We start from the raw sequence: 22698 nt of genomic DNA on the forward strand, positions 1-22698 counted from the left end.
TGTATTTATTTATTATGTTGTCGCCGATCGGGCTCGAGAGGCAGCCAGCAGGGAAACCTTGTCCCCTCACGGGCTCGTGAGCGGGCTGACTCGGCTCCTCGCCAATGGTAATGCGGTGAGGAGAACAAAACAAGGAGTACAAATAAAAAAGATATTGATTTCTCATGTACTTTATTGGCAGACTACAGCGACAATATTGCAACCTCTACACAACACTACTTTCAATAAATAGCTCTACGAGTCGGCCGCCCGCTGGCGCGCCCCGCGGAAGGTGCTACAACTGGACTCTGTTAACTCTTCATTATACTTATATATTTATGGTTGTTGTTTATAATTTGAATGCAAATATAATGTGCAATCATATGTAACATTACAAAGAAGACAAAATTAGACACACACAAGTTTTAGATACATAGAGCTTACTAACATTGTTAAAGAACATTTCTTAAATATAGTTCAACGGGTATAATATATATAATATTTTTGGATTTGTCGATATTTCGACCCAGGTGCATGGATCGTGGTAACGACAGGACTGCGCAGGCTGAACTAAATTTAAGAAATATTGATTAACCACTAAAATCTTAGTTTAAAATAGTTAGTAATAAAATAATAATACAAAGAAGAATTTTAAGATTTTAATATTATAGTGACTACGTCTGTGGACAAACCAGAATATCCAGAAGAGTTCATGCCGTTACAGACTCAAATACTATTAGAAACGAGGTCCTCAATCTCTACAACATTTGCTTGATATTTATTTTGGTAAAATATCCAGAAAAAATGGCGACTCACATCTGAGGCGGGCGCCCGCAGCAGGCACCGGCGTGGTATCTACACTTTACAATATTTACAGCTTATGGCTAGGGTTAAGGCTACTATCTTACACTTACAATATGTGTCGTGTCGTTTTTTCGTGTTTCATGCAACATCATACGGACAGTGCTCGTCACTATTTCCCAGTAGATGATATTCGCAGAACACTGCAGATCCCCGGGAAGCGACGCTGTTCACGAACATGTCTCACAATGTACGAGTAGTTCACGTAATAGCTGAAAGCTCTGTGTGGCACGTTATGTTGCAAGTCTCTCACCGTTGGATCCTGCTAGGCAGATCTTTTACGTATTTTGCTAAACAAAACTACCACGCCTTATTCCACACGATGACACAAATTTATTTAAATAGTCTCCCTAATCGTATTTGAATAAAAATAGTTTATAACCGAACCTACACTACGTGAAGGGAGCACTGTGAGTTGAAAACACGAATGTAGTCGGTCGAACTGCGAGCAGTAAGGCACACAAAGCTATATGAACTCGCAGGGTCCGATGTAGTTACTTGGCAATACAACCATTGATGGGAAGTTTAATAGTGAACGGAAAATCTTAAATTTAATTAAAATGCATAACTTATTCCGCCACGATTCCAAAAATATACTTAAATGTAATTCAGGTATAAAGATAGGCCTTTGCGAGAACTTAGTTATTCACTCAAACAGAAAAAAATACAGAATTTCACACTTTCGACACTACGTCCTAAGGGGCTGGTACGTGGCAAAAAGTCGTATTCGCATTTCGCATACCTACCTAAGATTTAATTGTTTTAATCAAGTAAATTTTAATTACTCAACAGACGTGACCGTATCATTTTCAAGTTAATCCTTTTAAATATAAGATGGACTTAAGCATAATAATTATAATAAATTTCACAAATAACACAATCGGTGGTACAGTAAGCTTCTTCAGTAAAATTAAATTTCACTTAATCACTTAAATGTAAGTCGTGCCGGATAAAGTATTTCCGCATCGCACGTAGGCTCGTACGTCATCTGCGGAATCATCGCAACGAGTGACTAGGACAGATACCCAACTCCGGCAGTCGTCCTCGCGAGCTGCTCTCATCGGAACGCGGCCCCGGGGGCGCAGGGGGCAGCTACGTGTGCACGCGACTGTAGCGGTCGTGCAGCAGGCGCAGCGACTCGGCGTGCGGCGGCGGCGGCGCGGCGCGCGGCGGCGAGCGGCGCGGCGAGCGGCGCGGCGGCGACGGCGAGCGCGCGGCGGGCGACGGCGCGCCCGGCGGCAGCGCCAGCACGTACCTGCGCAACACTCGCGTCAGCGGCCTGCTGCTGCGACGGCTCGTCCGCAATACAGCCTTGTCATTGGTTTTACTGCACAGATATCAGCACAGCCGCGACGACGGAATGGACCCAGTAGGATTGAACGCAATCACCGACGTTAAAAGTAGTCTCAGTTGGTATACTTGTAACAAATTAAGTCTGTAGTGTACCTGTACAAACATTGATCCGTACAATAACTGCATAGACTGAAGAATCACTAGCATCAAAAAAATATAGTACCTATCTTATGATATAATTATATTATAAGACTGGTAGGTAGGTACTTCATTTGTACGTTAATTTAGTACGATAGTAACATAGGAATACAACTTATGTTACTCGTACAAATACAAGACTCAGCAGTAACGGTAAAATTATGGCAAAGTTCAACCCTGCGTCCGTAGCAGCACGCTATATTGCGCCCAGCGAAAGACCGATAAACAGTGCGTTTGCGCAAGGCTTGTGATCGGTCGCCGGACGCAAACTCAGACGCCGTTAAGGACGCTGATCGCGGCGGATCGGCCCTCGCTTACCTGTGCAGCAACGCGCGGAAGGCGGCCGCCGGCTGCGCCTCGTGCCACAGCGGCGCGCCCAGGCCCAGCCACCACTCGCCCGCGCCCACGCCCACGCCCACGCCGGGCGGCCACTCGCCCACACCTGCGCGCGCACAGCACTTGAGAACATTACTAAGCACTAAATATGAACTACTGAACAGTAATACTGGACAAGTCGCACTCGCGCACCGAGGGTTCCTCAAACCGATGGAAAACTATAATGATGTACTATAAACCGTAAATATAGTAGTTGTTGGGTTAAATAATATTTACTCAAACCATTCAGAAATAAAAAAGAAGCGCGACTAATATGTTTTACAAAGTAAGCTCTGCGCCTGTTAAAGACATTGCAAGCTTCGTACACTTTAATAGAATAGAATATCTAAATATGAACCAGATCGCTAAAAACATATTTTGAAATGTACATTTGAATGAGAAGCAGGGGATATTCGGATTATCCGACAATTATTGTGAAACAGCATATCAAAGCGGGATGTGTTCGGCTTGTTCTTATAAATAATCTTTGTATCGCTTTGAAATATACACTGTAACATAACAACTAAGATTATCCAGGTACTTTGAGCCACTCTAAGAATTATATTCATTTAGTTGGGTTCTATTCCTGGTCCAGTTAGTTATCAAATCACAAACTAAACGCCATTCAACTTTAAACAGTTGGTGAGGTATTCAAAGAAAGCTTTCAATATATTATAAAGAATTAGACTTCCTACATTAAGAGTCACCCTTTGATAACTCGCTCCATAAGGTTTTTACGATTTTATATGTCATATGTATAATGAACTTCGTTATTTTTTTTCTCTCGTGTTAGAAAGTTTCTACTCCTAACTTCTGTATGGGGTGAACTAGAAAGTCACTATAGCTATATTAGTAGCGTACTGAGCTCAGCCGTATGGGATGTTTGTTGCTATGGAGCCCGTAGAAGTTACCAGTTCTAGTTCCGGGAAACCAGATTCGACGCAGCCGCAGACAGAGGCTAGTTTTATAACAATACAGGAAGGCATATTCGTTAATAAAAGTTTTCGAAAACCAAGTAAAACATTCCTGTTTCGATAATAGTTTTGAATGTATCCGCAAATGATCCAAGCTTATAGTATTTATAGAATACTGTTTTGTAAATTTTCTAATCGTATATTGATTGCGCGTGCACGGCCAGATAGTGATCAGGAAATTGTAGTCATTACCAACCGGACACGACGAGCCCGCGATACTCCGCCGCCCGCCGGTAATCATAGGCTTTTACATTTTGTCTAAAAGTCCCTGCAGTGTGTCTACGGTCCCGCTCGATGGGATGATGCAGTTTGAGACAGGAGCGGTAACATAGCAGCGGCAGGGTGGAGCAGGCAGGGCACGGGATGCTCTGTCCGGCTTCTACGCGACAATAACTCTACTCACACGTGTACTTCTTGCCAATAAGCTGAGACATGCTTGTCTGATTTAATAATCCTATACCCTAAATCTCTCGTACGTTACGGTCGTTAAGACTAGCCTCAGCACCGGGACCTCATAATGTGGTTGTGGGGCTGCTCAGCGAGGGACTGAATATGGCCAAGACGTAACAACGGCTGGTAACACAACGATTGCAACACTAATTACGCTTGGAAATCAAAGCCTAACGTTTCGGGCCCCAGAGATCTACGACATAGTTCATTGTGTCGAAGAAGCGCCGACTCAATATGAATTGGTGTTCAATTAACTAACGACGTTAGAAAAACTACTAACAGAAGTAGAAGCGGGCGATAATGACGCCTCTATCGTTCATATCTTTCTCTGTAGCTAAAGGCAGCGTTTAAATCGGAAACATCACGCGGCCCTCGCTGTAATTAGGTATAATAACCCCAATGCGATAACAACAGTTTGGTGACATTAAACCTGCTCCCGCGGCGACGAGGGGAGCGAGCGCAGATCATCAATAGATATTGAATATAAACCAAATTGGGCGATAATGCGATAATAATTATTAGTTCTGGTTATTTGTATAAACAGTCGCCACCTCAATACTTTATATTCGATATCTACGATTTAAACAAACAACATAGCGGCGTCAGTGTTCACGAGGAGCGCGTTTCCCGGTTTGTCGCACATCTACGCATGAAACACTTAAACTAGCTTGAAGATGCACGTATGATATTTTTCCCGATATTTACTGTGATATTGTTTTTACCTTTAGGTAAAAGATTAGTTTAAACTGCAATTCATTAAATATTGAGTTTATCTATTACATACGAACATCCGAGTACCACTAATAATAAGTTTAGAGATTCATCAGTTCCTTTGATTGCTATGAGTTCATCGAGACTTGACTTAACAAGAAAACTAGACTGGGCCTTATTAATAAACGGCCTTATTAAATGGCATGACGTCAGAATATTTCGCGTAACTATTCCACCGAGTTTGCATGTCTCGGGCTGGTTTCTAACTTTGATGATATTCTGAGTTTCGCAAGGTTGTAGACGTTTTTTTGATAGTTCTAATTGGCGTGCAAAATAGATGGCGTGCCAAATAGTTGGCGCGCCGGCAACACTTCGCAGGGCACGCTAAGAACACGCCATACAGAGTGCCGCCCCGTGTCCACACACCTGACGCGTCGGTGGAAGCCTCTTGTGCCTGTTACTGCACCTTTCCGAGCGAAATGCAGCAACGCGACAAAACCGCTCAGTGGCAGAAATGAGCCCGGCGGTAGTACCTACTACCCTGGACGAGCTCTGACAAAAAGGATCTCATAATGCTAAAAGGCTGTGAGGAACGGGATATTGTGCATGTGTAATGTTGTTTTGTCGCAGTGTGCGAGGCTCGCTCACCGTGCTCGTGGTGCAGGAAGGGCGCGTGCTCGCGGCCCAGCGCCTTCTCCCGCTTGCGCCACTTGGCGCGCCGGTTCTGGAACCACACCTGCGGACACGGACCGTTACTGGCGCTCAGCGCGCACTGCCTGCGGGCGGCAGCGCAGAGCGCGGCTCGCCGAGAACGCGGCACGCCGAGCACGCGGCACGCCGAGCACGTGTCACGGCGAGCACGCGCAATTCTCGGCGCCCACTTGGCATGTTTTTTATCGCGTAATTGTCGCCAATTTGTGCTCTCCAGTACAATGGGGTCGTAATGAAAAGCAATTACGCATACGTGGTTTTCGCGCGCGTTTCAACACAATGGAATTCCAACTCTGCCGCTTTCCGTTTGAATCCACATTTGCATGACGGCGGCGGGAGAATAGAAACAAATTGAGCTAGTCGAGCCGCATTGCGCTAATAAAAAGACATTGTAGCCGGCGAAAGGCAAAAATGCTATAATTTCATAATTTCCAAATGAGTCCATTCGCTGCGGCGGGCGGCGCGGGGGACGCGCGGGTGAAATTGACTGAACTTAAACGTAACAATTACTGTGAGACGCTCGATTGAGTCCAAACCATAGAAATGCTTTTTACGAATAGAAATACGTAGTCCCTGATAGAGCTCGACCCTTACTTAGCCAGTTTTAATTCTTTCAAATGATTCAAAGGCACATTCATTGGGATACCTATAACATTAAACATGATTATCCTTTAAGAGAGTAAAAGTTTATTTTAAAATTTCCAAAAATTCATAGTTTAACCTACTTTACACGCACTTTTGAAACATCAATTCTGGCTAGTGACTTTACCACCGAATTAAAAGGTGAATTTCAACGAAAGGAAGACCGCAAAAGCGGAGCCTTTTTATTAAGACATCAAGTAAGAATGTCATCAATTGTAGCCTACCCGCAATATCTATATTTTTATTAATTTGTACAGCAAAAACTTTGAACCCCTTTTTAGGAAAATTGCGAGGACGGAGGAGTGTGACACTTCCCACACTTAAACTTTACATAGAGGAGGAGTGCAGAATACTAATATTGTTTTTACCTTTAGATAATAAATACATTAAATCAATTAAAAAAAAAACATTAAGCGCCACGTATTTGACACACACATTTTTGGATTAAAATTTGTTTATTAAGCTAATTTACAGTGTCAGTGTCAATGCCTGTCAAAATCTGTAATAGTGGAGGTCTAATCTTTGTCAATAGAACCTTAATAATGTTCAAAATTATTGATCACTTGTTGCACTACGTAGTAATTAATGCATGTGATAATGTAGTATACGTATGTTTATGGAAAATTAGTACTAAAAGACTCCGAGGGTTTTATTTGCTTAAATAATAACTTACTCGAAGCTTTCGTTCTGCGGGCGGAGCCACCATCTTGTGCTCGCTGTATATCTTAACGCTCTCGCTCTGCGCTCTGTGCGAGCAGCAGCGCCACAACAAGCAGCCATTGTACGCCTTTAATGGAAGTGTCTCTCGAGCGCCCCGCCAGCCACTTCGCTGAGGCGCAACAATCCACCAAGTTTCCACCAACGAAGCCGTTCAATTAAATTACAGTCGACTTGAACTTAAATTAAACTATTGTGCGGCTCGAGTGCCGCCGCGCACTTCTTTATTGCTGCTCAATTGCATTCTCGAATTCACATCTGCATCTCGGCTTCGCTTCGGCTCTACTACGCTTGTTGTAGAGTCTAATATCGCGCGGGCGGGGCGCAGCGAAGGGCGTTCGTCGGCCTACGAGAGGATTGAAAGCAATTGACGCGGCTCGAGTGCGATTTAAGAAGCGAGCCCTCCGCGCGCCGCAGGGCTGCGGCCGCCGACCTGGGTGCCTTCGCCGGCAGCCCACACACGGCCGCACAGAACACCGTCACAAGGACCGGATGGCAGCACTGCCACTGCAGGGGATGACAGTCCCTGGCATTAAAAATATTTTTAAATACCGCTACCAACTGCAGAACAAAAGCATCGAGTTAGGAAAGACGAGGGCGGCACAGCAGCTGTAACTGTGAACTTCAACTCGCTATAAGCGAAGCTATTAAATGTTCTACTTCAATATTTCTTTCACGAGACGAGGCGAGACGGCCCGAGGGCCAATCTTAGCCGTTGCCTTAACGAGTTGCAATTAAAGAAACGCTACTGCCTGCGAGAGCTTCTAATGACCGAAATGAATTCCTCATTAGCAGCGCGCAGCCCTGCGAAATATTAAAGTGTTTTATTGTCTGTGCGATGCCGACTGCTCTCGAGGCCGCGAGATTACCCCCGCCCGCCCTTCGCGCCGCCCGCGCCCTCGCGCCGTAATTACCAAATTGCAGCGGCGCTCACTTTAACTGCAGCTCGAGAGCTCTCGCGCTCAAACCGTGCTTAATTAAACCATTGTTAGCCGCAGCCGGCCCGACCCGGCCCGGCACCCGACCGACCGACGGCTCGCCCGACCCGATAACGCGCAATGTTCGACGAGCAAACCGGACCACTTCGGCACATTGTGAAACAAAATACACTACCAAATTACTGCAACTATTTGGATACTGATGTTTTATAACACAAAACTGACGATGTCATAGAAGCTCATGCCTGCGACACGGCTACACATTCGTCCGAGCGAAGCCACACAGAAAATTGGAACGATTAGTTGGGTGTACCTAACTGCATTGTGAACTCCATTGGTTTACTGGCATGCGAAGGTGTACTTAATAGCATACTGTTTATTAAACTCACGGACAGGCAGGCCAATTGTTAACCAGCTTATTATTCGAGAACGAGCTGTAAATGCATGTTGTAGCAGCGCTGAAGACTTCACCAATTAGTGCGGCGAAGTTGCAGGCGAGGCGAGGCGAGGGTGGCGAGTGGCGACGCACAATTAGCACAAAACACGAGACATTAGCGCGAGGGTGTAATGACGCGGAATTAGCGGCCATTGTGCCGAGCGGCCGCGCGCTGCGGCCCGCCGCTATGGGATATTGTAGCGATACATGTGCACGCTATTCTCTGACTTCGATGTTTGAAGGAACTTCATGGAAAGACAAACGTGAAGGGCTCGGTTCGAGTTCGTAATGGTTCAGCGCAATTTACTGCGACTTGCATCGTAATATTGTCTGCAAACACTTCTGCAAACATCGCAGGGGTTGATTTTACACCTTCATAAGTAATTTTCGACCCGCGTTGCATAAAGTAACACTATAATGTTATGTTCAACCGGAAAAATTCTAATTCTGTCCAATAAAACAAAACTATCCAGATTCTTAAGAAAATACAATATTGTAATCCAAACTAGCAAAATGATATATTACATGATTTGAGTACTCATCATTATCTACTTTTGTAGAGAGGAGAGTACTTCCCGAAAGATGTTATTACGCAATACCATAATGGGATGTTTTAAAAACAGAACAAACGCGACCGTTACAAATCCGTAACAGCCGAATCAAACTGCACAGTGAAATTTATAAATTCTTGAATGACACGATCAGTGTGAAAGCAATGACTCGAGTTATCTTTGCGCTCCTGCCACCGCGCGGGCGGCGGTGTGCGCGCGGTGGCCGCGGACAAAGGCGCTAATGCTAATGACGATGGCGCGGCGGTGGGCGCTGAGGTTTGAGGTGGCGCTAATCTCTCCGCCGACTCTACGGTTATCGGCATCCGCTATAATAGCCGGATACCGGCGCTATCAAGAAGCATAACCAATTATCCAACATTGTCACACGTACAGCAAATTCGAAACTTGTAATTTATGAGTATAATAAATGACTGTAATTAAATTGAACTATTATAACCAGTCTCCAATTATATTATTGAATAATCGATGTCATTCCCATTAGTTTCCCATTAGATCTCGTGTAATGAGTTGACATAAAGTTTAATAACGTCGCTCAAACAGACCGCGGAATTCATCGCGAAGTTCATTATATCGTTACTCGTTAGAGGCAACCTAATTTTGGTTTAATCAGTAACGGTATTAAAAATGTAATTAGTAAGAATACAAATGTACAATGTGTGCGCTTCTAGTTGCTTTTTAGTCTTGGGGCTACAGTACCTACTACCTATCGTTTTAATTGAACTTAACTGTCATGCGAATACCCATTGTGATTATTCATACTGAGTGTGTTTATGCGATCTACCTCCGACCTCGTCAGTCTATTAGTTGACATATTCGATAAGAGACCAGACTAATTTATGAGAAGATCATGGTCATAAATTAGTGACGAATGAATATCGTCTTCGAAAGGTACAGAAGTAATTTATGGGGTTGAATCAATGTTTTATGACTGGACTCCCAAGGTTATTTTGGATCTACCAATGCTAACGTTTAAACAGTGTGCTTAAACGTTCTCAATAACAAGGTTCCTCTTTCAAAATTATTATGCTAGAGCCTCTCGGTAGAGTCTGCCTTCCCAACCAGTGGTAGAACCACTATCAACAGACAGACTTGACGTTTCATAAGTGCTTATATTTATGACTAAGTTCTTGAAATAAATAAGCGGTAAGGCGAGTATTCCTTTTGCGGAGACCGAGTTCGATCCCCGGCGTGCACCTCTGACTTTCGGAGTGACGTCTATCCTGGTGAGTATCACTAACTTGTGACAAAATCGAGCCCAGCAAGCAGCGCGGTGGATTCGTGTGGCGCGGACAACACTACCTGCACTCGGGCCTCGCTGAGGTCCAGCCGCATGGCCAACTCCTCGCGCGTGAACACGTCGGGGTACTGCGTCTTGTCGAAGGCGCGCTCCAGCTCGTGCAGCTGGTACGTGGTGAACGTGGTGCGGCTGCGGCGCACCTGCTTGACGACACAACACGCCGCGGTTAGCAGGGCGCTACCAGGGCAGCATAGGCCGCGAGCTACTGCTTATGCTAGTCTTTTATGTGTTACTCTTTGATTATCCCCTTCAGGACAGGCAGAGACCATTGATCATACAGCCTATATTTTAGTCATCTATTTTTTTAAATATATTATCTACTAGACGTATGAATAAAATATAGGCCGAGGACATAGGCACATAAACACCTTTTTGGTATTATTTGTGCTTGAACTTAGCTTGCCACATATTAAAAGAAATAGTTCTGTTGCCAAGCTTCTTCCCAAGCTATTACAGGAATTCAGGGCTTAAAAAAAGTATGACACGTTTCCCGCCAAATATTACAACACTACCCGTTTGCTGGCAATTATTGGATAGTTTAAAATAAATATTATACGACCGAAAAGGCTGTATGATCAATTATATTCGCCTGTCCTGAAGCCTAAAAGGGACAAATAAAAACACAACTATGTTAATATGAATGCGATAGTACTTTAGTATTTGTTTTGTTCTCTCTTCTTTAGAAAAGAAAAGATTTTTATTTGCATGGCGATAGTTAAGGAGTATTAAAGTGACATTATTCTACTTCTAGTCTCCAAAAGGCACGTTTCCTATGCAGAAGATCAAAAACACGATTCTTTTGAAATCTCTTCATGCTTAAATAACGGATTTTGATGAATATTGGTATTAAAGTATAGGTATTTAAATATCACTATAAAGTTGATCTGTATTTCTTTCACACAACAAATTTCGCTAATGCTTTCTCACAGTAGGCATATCTACTATATTATATATTTCAATAACCAAGTATTGATGTGTAAAATGTCATGTCGCCCGTCAGTGCGCAATAGACAAATTTAACTTTCGCATAACTACATATGTATAAAACAAAAGAACATAAACGGCTATTTGTAGCACCGACGTAGTTTGTGCAAAGTCATTTGGAAAGAGGGTACTAGGACAAATAATTAATAATTAATTAATTTGACAAATAAAAAGAAATACGCATCTCTTTTTCGATTCAAAGAAATTATAATGCTTCCAAGTTACGTCAAATTTCAGTTCTCATATAAAAGTAAAATTTGTCAACCCTTTACTGTAACTTTACATGCCATCACATTAACACGTAGATGTGCGTGAGTTAATGAACGCTTGTGTGAACCTCTTTCCTGTTATCCTAGTTATCCATGACTTATTTGATCGGAGAGTTTTTTTTTTAGGAAAACTAAGTAGGTATAGGTATTTTTCTACAAGAATGGAAGCCCGGAATCCGTTTAGGAACTAAATCCATTCATACTCATGAATATTGTACCAGCAAATCGGCATAGCACCCTCTTTCCAAAGGTATTAACTTCAGCAAGCTACCTTGCGCGGCCGGCCCGCGTCCATGGCGTCCAGTGCGTCGTGCTCAGCGCGCTCGGGCTCGGCGCTCGGCTCGTGCTCGTGCTCGGGCTCCACTTCGTGTTCGGAGTCGGAGTGAACCCCTTCGCTCTTCATCTCCACGCAGCGAGCCAAATTATCTGAAACAAAAATACAATTAACTAATTGTTCCTCGTGGTAAAGCTAGTTTATTACTTGTACACGTAAACTCCCCTCCCAAAAGTATTTTAATTTAAAATTTTATCCCAGAGATATGCTTCGTTTCATTTTGAAAGATCTGAAGTGTAATTCTGTGAGCTCTCCGTGCTAGAAAATGTTATGTACCTGTATGAAATCAAATTGGATTAACATAGTTTTGTTAATATTTAATCAATTTTCATTAAAATAATTTAAATTCAAACATTAATTTTGTAAATGCAGTTTTTTGTAATAGTGAAATCGCCAGAATGCATTTTGCAACTGTAGAATATAAAACTTGGTATGCCGTATAAGTACAACACAAAGAGCAACGGACCTAGTATGCTTCCTTGTGGAACACCATTAATACAAAATTATCTTAGGAACCGGTCATAATCCCTAAATCACGTAGACTGTATCACACAACATAGCATACATAGGGCAAGCTTATCTATAACGCGCTTTCAAATTGAAGATCAAATTCAATCGCGGAGTAATGTCGGTTCACATGACATAATAAGTTAAATTACAATTGTCATGTCGTGAAAAAACATTAACATCGCTTGATCAAACACCAATTTGCATTGAATGGAGTGGCTGTATGTGTGTGAACGGTTGCGATGCGCTGCGCGTGTGTGTGTGTGTGTGTGCAGTCACGATGCGTTCCCAGCGAGGCTGCGATGCACTCGCGTGACATCGATCTCTTAATCCGGTGCAAACCAGCCCTCGATAATACCGAATTACCACCCTTCGCCTTTTAAACTCGCTAATTACAACACCGGGCGCGGCATTGTCGCCCCAACGCCGTTGCGCATAGAGTCCTCTGCGGTCCTACCTGTGCCAGAGCGGCCCCGGGTCGGCCGGTACCGAGCGGCTAACAAAATACGCTCTTTGTAAAGCACTTAACGTCAGTCGACATTAGTCGCACTGTTTATTTATAGTAATTGTATTGTTGTTAAGCTGCGCCGTAACTGTTGTTGGCGCACAAAGCGCGGATTACGCGAGTACGCGCAGCGGATGAACTTTGCACTATTATCATGTCGCACAACAACATTCATTTGAATTATGTTATTGTTATTAAATAAACTAGAAATCTTTTAAACGTTCATCGGATCCGCTCTCATTGAGACGACGGTGAAACGCCGCAGTGAAATCCGAAGGGTGGCGTATTGAGAGTTGAAACATCGTTCGATACAGTAAGATCTTCCAACACAGATGTCGGTATCCTTAGTCGATTAAGTGAGGGATGCCGATTGCGTCGTAGGTGTAGGTATACAGAATGGACGTTCACTGATGTAAAGCTAACTGACAGGTACAGAAGTAACTATGGTGTGTTCTGAACACTATAAATAATTTATTCCCGTTGGAAATTTTACTTAAAGTTAATTTTTCACTAAGTTAAACAATTGTTAACGAACAAAATTTTCTCGAACTTCCGTCTTAATTGTAAGTAAAAAAAATTTTTAAATAATAGTTATAAAAAATTTTCGCTTCGTAGAGTCTTTCTTACATACATACTTTACAACTCGAGACAATTTCGAAATGGAGAACTTAAATGAAAATTTAATTCCTACAATAGAATGTTTAAAAATTCTAGATAATGGTTTTCGTCGGTAGATTTCCAATTATATTTTAGACATATAGTCTCAATGATGTAGTGCATTGCTTTAATGTATCATCTACCATTTTCGCGATGTACGCCAGTAAAACTCTAAGTCGGTATGACATCTTTAGAAAACATCGTTATATTTCAGCCAATTTACAGAAAACCATCCATCCATACGTACATTTATCCATCCATACATCCATCCTCACAAACTTTCGCATTTATAATATAAGTAAGATGGTACACATGCATTCGATCGTTGTACGTGTATATGCCTTGCAACTTGCTGGTATCTGTGAAGAGTTATGCCCTTTATCTCCGACAATATTTATCAGATCTTCATTAAAATAGACGATACATAATTGATAGTATACACTTTTAAATAAAAAAAGAATTATTAAAATCGGTTCAAATCTAACGGAGCTATGAAGTAAAATTGGTAAAAATTTTCGTCCCGTTTCCCGGAGGAAAGTTATTGTTTATCGGGATAAAAAGTATCCTATATTTTGACCCGGAATACCAGCTACCACTTTACCAAATTTAATTTAAATCCGTTCAGTACTTTTCACGTGATGCTCGGACAGACTGTCTTGGATCTGTTTTGGACTCAGTATCGATTATAAAGCATCCCCCGATCAAAATTTTCAAAATACATAAATGTACAGAAATTTTCCAGTTACAGTTTTATTATAAGTATAGATACTATTATGATTAAGTTTATTTTATTTATATGTGAAAAAATGCATTCCTATTTATTTAATTGTGTTATTTAATTATTAGTATATACGAGTATTTTGTGTATTACTTTTATCAATGGATTCATAGTGCTTTAGAAATAGAATAAAGGCCTTTATTAGATTCTCAAAGAAATGTGTATCTAGTTGGATAAGATCGATTGGTGGGAAAGAAAAGTACTATTTTGGTACCTGATGTTGCATAAGATAAGATATCTCTAATATCCTTTGGGTTATTTAGGATTTATATATAAAGCCCTAGCATTATGTTATACAGACAGTAATAGTAGCAGAGGTTGCTCTATACAAACAACTTGTTCCAAAAGTCCTGGTGTTATATGTGATATTAGTAGTTATGTTTGACCTGTCTTATCCGTCTTATATCAAAGGGCCTAACGTTATAACGTATGACAATGCTGTAATTGTGTTTATAATTCTTGTTTTAATTGATTGAATAAAGGAGCGACGCTAGAGTTTCTTGCTGAAGACAGCATTCCGAACTGGTAGTAGAGTTATTTCAAGGTAACAAGTAATATTAATCAAAGAGAAGCTTAATATACAGTAATAGAGTCGGTCCAGTTGTTTTATTTTACTACCTGGGGATAAACGGTTATACAGTAGGTACCCACAACACTCTCACAGATCTAATGCAGGTTGGTGGGCTTTAATGATCTCATTTATACAATTTATACTTTAATTTTATGTAACGAAGGGAGAATAACATTCATGTTACTATTGAATAATGAAAGATCAATGCCATCCTGAACATTGCTAGTCTTGAAGTTAATACCCTGGTTCCCATCCACTATTTTTAGCACGTGCGATGCGTGTAACAGTTATCGTTACGCCGGAAACGAACGACGGAAGCATTTAGTATGTATGACGGAATTGTTCCTCTTTAAGTTGTTAAAAAACAGCGGTGATAGCGCTTTTGGTAGGAGTTCGACTTCACTTTCAGGGGGCCGATTTCCAATCCCAGCACGCACTTCTCACTTTTCTAAGTTATGTGCGTTTTTAGTTATTAAAATATCACTTGCTTCAACGGTAAAGGAAACCATCAGCGGGACTTTTATACTGTAAATTTCCTCCTCTTTAAGGATATTTTTTAAAATCCCTTAAATATAAATAATTTTTGAGTATTTAACGTAAACGAAATACATCTTTTTTCATCTTAATTCGGAATACCTATTGTAATTGTTTAGGGGCTAATTTACACTTCCGATACATTGTTTGAGACGGCGCTCGAATCGAATCGAATGAACCATCGCTTATATATTTAGGAGCTTAATTTTGATTTGAATTTTCACTTTTTTGAACAGGACAAGTTCAAAAAAGTGTAAATTCTTAATCAACAGTTACAGTGCGAAAATTGATATTTTCGACATTGATTAACTGACATTGTTGCTGTTTATTTTTATTTTTTTCCGAGAATATTGCAAGAGCAACGCCAGAGCTCTGTTTACTTTTTGGTAGTAGTAGGTATTTGTTTAGTTTCTGTCGGCCATCATTTGTTGAAACCCCGAGTACAACCCTGTTGTTGGCAGAGACACCCCGTCCTCAGACAAGCCACAGTATCTTGTCGCTCTAAATGATCTCTACGTGCTAATCACGAGATTTTGGTTATCTATTCTTAAAATGTATCTGCTTTGTTATTACGGTCATTTACTAGTCCGCTTGATGACGGCAGATATAAAGTAACACCGGGAACAGCTGTTCGAATAGATTTTGAAAGTAAACTCAGTTATTTGCTGCCAGGAACTTCTAGTAGTAAAGTTGGATACTAGTGTGCCATGTAGGTATGTCATTCCATTCGGTAGCATTATGAGCGATGGGATGCGGAGGGTGTGGTACCTTGTGCAGGATAAGAGATATAAATATGTGTACGGAAAAAAAATGCTTCTCAAAGTTGTAAGCAGTTGCCCGGAACTGACAGTTATATTATAAAATTACTAAGACTGAGCCGTGTTATTAGGACAGTATTAAATTTTTGGGATTAAATGTTTCTTTGTACAGTATTTTCTAAATAAATACATACTTCCTCTGCTCCAACATATCATTAGGAAGCGCATTTTTTTGCGTTCACAAAAAAATAATCTTGAACGCTCTTGCTGTTTGTGATAAAAATAATGTTATTAGAATGTTTCGCATGTTGTCGCAGTGGATGTAATCCTGTCAAATTGCCACTTGACGTGTCTCGTCTCAGAGAGCCCTATCACGGTGGCGTGAGGCCGACAGGGGCCCGAAATGTCGCAGACTTGTCAATACGACTATCGCTTAATCTTCAGTATCGAGTCGAGCGGTGCTTTATATAATTCTTGTAAGCGGATCTGGTGCAATTTCAATAGATCGGTAGAGACATCCTTCTACGTATATTGTTTGAAGATTTGAAGTGAATTATTATTATTTTCCTTGTCATCGGTTCTTTAAAAGGAGCATTAGTGATTCAATATTGGTAGAGGTATTTGTATTATATTATAGAACTGGAGACTAAAATTGTTGGTTTTTATGTTTGCATGTTTGAATTGAGTCATTTTGAAAATGACCAGTCCGAGGAACGCTTGTGTGAGAAATGTTATTTATTGAATGGCTTAAAACGCATGCAAGTAGTCTGATGGCTAATTCTATATGTGTTTTAAGTTCACAGATGCATTACGATTCAGATCGTTAATAAGACGATCAGTGAAAAGCGCGTTAGGCTAATAAAGATTCAAATAGATTACTTTTGTTGAAGTTAAATAGAAATTTTATTTGGTGAAATTAATAAATTGGCTTATAAATTTTCATTAATTTTGTTTGCAAGTCACCGTTCGCTGACCAATTGGATCATCCTACACAATCCCCCCACTTGATTTGCGAAATTCTGTTTGTGTTCGAGAACCCATAAACTCTAGAAGGTTGGAATCTGGCGACGACTAACAGTAAAGCAGGCGAACCGGTGCGGCGACACTCGTCCGTCGCAGGCGGCATGCGGCATGCGGGCCGCGGTGATTTGTTTTCTGTGGAAGCCCCGAGTGCTGCGGCAGGCGCGTCTGTTTGCGCGCCGCCAATATTATTGGTGCGGCCGCCGGCGGCGCCTCCGCCCTCCGCCCCCCGCCATTACCAGCTTTTGATCTGCCGAATTGGCGAAGGCTGTGTACTGTTTTCCTTATTACGAAATTATTAGGATCGCTACACTAGAACATCCGAGTCGCTGTCGCCTCTGCTGAGGCGTACGTTGCTGGCTGCGCCGTACTGAACAATGGTACAGGCAACTTCTCCTGAGGATGCTACGGTGTCGGGGCGAAACGTGCGTAGATAGTGCGGAGAAGGTTATACCTACTGCACACCTTCGGCAATGTTCTCTACAAAACGATTGAATTGATTGCCTAAGATTATATAATTTCTTTAAAAACAATTTTTACAGTTCACTCTTTGGTACACAATATGAACAAAATACACACCGAGCGAGCGCGGATCCGTGAAAAATGTTTTCGGCTGCTTTAAACTTTTCTCCTAAAATATTCAACAGAACGACACACTGTAAAGGACAGTAATCATAGTCTAGATCAAATGATCTAGAATGCTTTAATATTTATTTAGATAAAGAACTATTCTCAATAAGAGTAGATAGCGTTGCAATTACTTAACGCTATTTTTAATTAAAGTTTTAATGTAAGATATGAGTATATTGAATCAACCGTAACGGATACACAATCTTTCTAAGGTTTTTCTTTTCGATTTTCGAAGGACTAGAATTCTATAGTACGATCTTTTAAAGTACTTAACACTTAAAGTTTACCCTACGTAAGCTCTGTAAATTAATTTCTCGCCGACTTGCAAAATATCTAAACGATGGGGAAAACTGCATCAAAATCCGTTGCGCAGTTTAGAAGAAGTTAGCGCAGAAAGCGACAGACGCGGAGCGAGGAGAGTTTTATACTTTGTAGCGATGTAAAGGTCCGAAGGTAATCTGGAAACTATTTATGCATAAGTTTAAAAACATTTAAAACAACGAAGTCACTATACAACCAGTCATCTCCGCTTCATCATTAATTTAATATGTTACTATCGTCCCGACACTTGTAGCAATTAATGTCAAATTGTAAAATGTTGATGTTGGCGAAGAACAACTGATGTTTTCTTGGCTTCTGAACTGGCGAATATGCCTTTGATTTGATGGTAGTCACAACGAACAGACAGACTTGACATTTGAGAAGTGCTTATGAAGTAGGCCTGAGCACTCACTTGAAATGAATGAATGTTACATTAAAGTTTTGAATTTGACTTGTTCATCCCGAGCGTTAGTTAGCCCACGCTTTGAAACGGTTTAATTTGTACCCAGCTTGCAAGAAGCAACTTCTTGCGGTGGACTAGAACTTTCTATTGATAATCACGTATAATGCTAAATCGGAAATTACGTGTGGACCAACAACGGGTAATGACTAATTTAACGTTACGAGTAGGTACTGTAGGACTGGGAACAACGTGTACTTAGGATATGAAATAACGAGCGCGCTTTGTTCCAATGAAGAAGATCAGCGAGGGCGCGCCGGGGGCCGCCGCTGTCGGCGGAGTCGTGAGCAGGCATGCGAGATAATCATCATATTTCCAAATCACTATTCATTATAAGACCCAAACAATGTCTCTAATCGAACAAGCCATTGTAGTTCTTTAAACAAGTTATTATAGATTATTCTAGCGTGCAAGCATTAGTACGGCTCGGCCGCCGCGCTGTAAATATTAAATAATAGGTCCGCGGGGGTGCTTTATTAGTTTGCCCGCCACCGCTGCTGTGTTCTCGGCGCAGGTCGCCAATATTAATATCTGTTTGGGCTGTTCGCACTGGCGGTGCGCGTACCGAGCGTGCGAAAAGGAACTACCTATACTTTAAACGCTTTCGGCTTCGAGGAACTGTTGTTACTATCGTAACCTGAACTAGACATGAGTACATAGCAACGAGCTACTGCGACTTTGATCGCATGGAATTTCCATTGCCCGTGTGAATAAAATGGACCGGTGTGCTGCGAGATGGTACATTTCATCAACATTGATCCAGCGCTGTATTGCTTACAGATTAACAAAACAATTACGCGACTAGGTATCTTTATATTTTTTATATATACGTGACGCAAAAACTTAATACCCCATTTTACGAATATTGTGCTTTGCTTATATATTTCTTTTTACATATATATTTTAAATGCTTTTATATTTATATTATATATTGTTTTAATCATACATAAAACATACATTTAATCAATAAATAAAACATAAGACATTACCTTGTACCTATTTGACACAACGCATATACTTATACCTACCTACTCTTTTTTAATCATTCTTTGGATCATAATTAATTTGAAAGTGGCTATTATTGTTACAAGTGTAACGAGTGTGTTTGTATATCTTTGTACGTGACTACTTAACTGGACTTCTGGACCTGGTTTTTATTGCAATTTATTGCCGGATTCAAGTTTTTAATCCACTAAACTTTAGGAACAATGCATACTAATAATTTAGTTTTAGATTTAACTTGTCTAGAAATCAATGTATAGTTAAGACTATTTGACGATTATAAACCGAACCTTTAGAGGTAGGTTTTTCCTTTCAAGGTTGGATAACATGAAGTTCTGAAATGAACGAACGAAATTAACGAATTCAAACCAGGTCACAGAACACTATTTCGTTTTAGCGAGATTTTTTTACTTTCAATGTTTTTCATGTTTTGTATAAAACGCTCATCTAACAGTTTATATGTATACTGTAGGTATTACTAAATAAGACATTAATACCAATTACAATTATTACAAGCTATTCTGTCGCAACTTCTGTCGCGGTTTTTTGAATCTCGCCGTTTGTTTTCCCGGGAGATCTATCTCTAGGATGCAAACTGCCTCTATAAATGGCAAAAGGCTTTTCGTTTTATTTTCTGCAGAAATGTTTTGCTTTAGCCAAGACAAGAAAGTCCATCTCCGGGATGCAAGGTCGAGACGTCAAGATCGGTGCTCACCTATATTATCAGTCCTATTGTTTAACCTATTTATATTACTTTAGGTCAATGCAGTTATGTCTGCAAAGATGCTCCTTGAGCACACCCTGTCCTTTTGATGATCTTCGAAACTGCTACTAAAGAAATGAATAAGTGAGGTATGGCAGCGCGAGGCCGACAGCTCCGGTGCGCGAGCTCGCGTCGGCGAGCCCATTGATGTCTTTTGCAGCGCAGCGCGCGGCTGCGTAGCGCCGGCTCGCTCCGCGCCATAGACCGGCTCGAGGACCCTTCTGTGTGGCTGACATGTAGCTACGTGTACGCGCATTTTTACCATTTGACTTTACACCGTGTAAAGGAAAATTGACTGTGCTATTAAAAACTGCTCGGTTTGACTGATAACTAACTTTTGAACATTTAGAGTGTTTCTCAGATAATTACGAATCGCATGTGTGATGTAATTATGAAAAACTAAAAATGTTCTGTAAATATAAGTTGCACACCGACTGATAGCACAAGAATAAGCTCAGGGCAACCATTTTGTTCGGCGGGGAGGGTTCCTCATAGGAGCGAAGAAGGCTGCTGATTACTTGCCGTTTGTAAAACGACTTCGGTCGGTAATGGCAGTGGTATTGAACTCTTATCCCTAATCAGTTTTACCGCGACATCGTATCGGAACGCTAAATCACTTAGCGGTACGTCTTTATCGGTAGGGTGGTAACTGGCCACGGCCGAAGACTCCTACTAGATCATATATTTTATTAGAAGTATTAAGTTTTTCTGCTTTAAAATTATCACAGAGTTAGAAAGTTGAGAGTTTGCACCCCCGTGCCTCGGAGAGCACGTTGACGCTCCTGCTGTTTCCAAGCGACTTGTGCTACCAATGGTCAAAGCCTACAAACCCGCATAGCGTGGAGCGGACGGAATGGTTTAGTAGTTTTCTCATTTACTTGAATTCTAAAACAAACCTTTGGCTTTATAATTTTAGTAGGTATAATTAGATAATAGGATGAGAAATGTAGGTGTTAAAAATATCTTCCAGCTACCGCTACCCTTGTTTGAGATTAATCGAGCTACTTTGATAATAATTCCTGAATAGTAGAGACCGATCATAGTTTTTTTCCAACTGTATATTCTCTCTATTATGTAGCTGATTTAAGCTAATGAATGTTTATTGGTTAAGAAATTTTATAATTAATTAATACGCATAATAAAAGCATTTCTATTAATTACTTAAATTCAAATATTAACAATGTTAGTTAGACGAGTTGTGCTCGAAAGTTCGTTATGCGAAGCAAGTGCGAAATGCCTAGGAAACAATTTTAGAAAATCCATTCTTACCATCGGATTGAAAAATAATGACGTAAGAAATCACAACAAGGTAACAGATCACATCGCCCGAGAAGCACGTTCCTTGTGCTTTAGTTAGTATATACCAAAGATCAATTGCCGTTCTGACATAGCTTACAGCTTGTTGGGAGCGGAAAAGAGTAATCCTACTGGCAATGTTAAAGAGACCCGGCGAGGGCGCCGGCGTACCGGGCGAGTGGCGGCGTCCCAGGATGCTGTCGATGGTGTAGGCGGCGCCGCGCCGCGCGCTGCTCGCCATGCTGCCTGCTGCTCAGCGGCCGCTGCCCGCGCGCATGCCGGCTCACGCTGCTCGCGTGCGCGTCGTCCGTCGGTCCTACCGGGTAGTACTGTTCACATAGCTTTTGGACGAATTTAATTTAATTAAACAATACTATATTTTCACTACGTCGAGGTAAATATTTAGACTCTACACCTGAAGAATCAAATGGACTCGCGCGCGAAAGAGCGGTCGCGCGCCGGTGCGGCCTCGCAAAACTATCGCCAAACTTTGACTGAACCTCCGGCGAGTCTCCCAGCGCCGCCTCCCGCCGGAGCCTCCGGCGCGCGGTCCCGCTCCCGCGCGGTCTCTCCGTCGCGCGCCCCGCCCCTCGCCGCGATTGGTCACACGCTGGCCCGCCGGCACTCGGCGGCACTCGGCATCACTCGGCAGCACTCGGCGGCACTCGGCGGCACTCGGCAGCGGAGCGGCGCGTGCGGACTACAGCACGGACCGGACCGTTCGTATGGAACACAAACTTCACAAACTTATGAAACACCATCGAGATTTTAATTCTTAAAATAAAACCGCTATGATTTTATTTCACTTACTTATAAAGTAACAGATATAAAGTGTAGTTGTTTTCATAGACACGTTATCTTGTATGTTCGACTCTCTTTCTTGGCTTGCCTACCGAGCCTTATATTTGACTTGACGTTTCAAAAGTGCTTATCATTGTAATCACCAAATCAACCGACAGACGTCCAGGACAGTAGGCTGGACATAGGTCTTTTGTAGGGAGTTCCAAATTCCACGGTTCTGTGCCGCTTAGATCCAGCGGCTACCTGCGATGCGCTTAATGGCGTCTGTCTACCTCGTTGGGGTCGACCAACGCTGCGATTACCAGTGCGGGGCTGCCATTCCACCACCTTAGAACCCCAACGTCCGTCCTTTTT

The 22698-nt window shown here is 41.8% G+C and overlaps 1 protein-coding gene across 1 annotated transcript; it reads right to left on the reverse strand.

Moving 5' to 3' along the window:
- Nucleotides 1-1932: 1932 nt before the first annotated feature.
- Nucleotides 1933-21784, reverse strand: LOC120625487 (retinal homeobox protein Rx2-like). The gene is made up of 6 exons (XM_039892566.1): nucleotides 21707-21784; nucleotides 11679-11810; nucleotides 10157-10294; nucleotides 5490-5577; nucleotides 2650-2773; nucleotides 1933-2095 (listed from the first exon to the last, which is right to left on the reverse strand). Exons 1-6 carry the CDS (start codon nucleotides 21782-21784, stop codon nucleotides 1933-1935), a joined length of 723 nt encoding a protein of 240 aa, XP_039748500.1.
- Nucleotides 21785-22698: the final 914 nt, after the last annotated feature.

Source organism: Pararge aegeria, chromosome 1 (genome assembly GCF_905163445.1).
Source record: "Pararge aegeria chromosome 1, ilParAegt1.1, whole genome shotgun sequence".
Lineage (NCBI taxonomy): Eukaryota > Metazoa > Arthropoda > Insecta > Lepidoptera > Nymphalidae > Pararge > Pararge aegeria.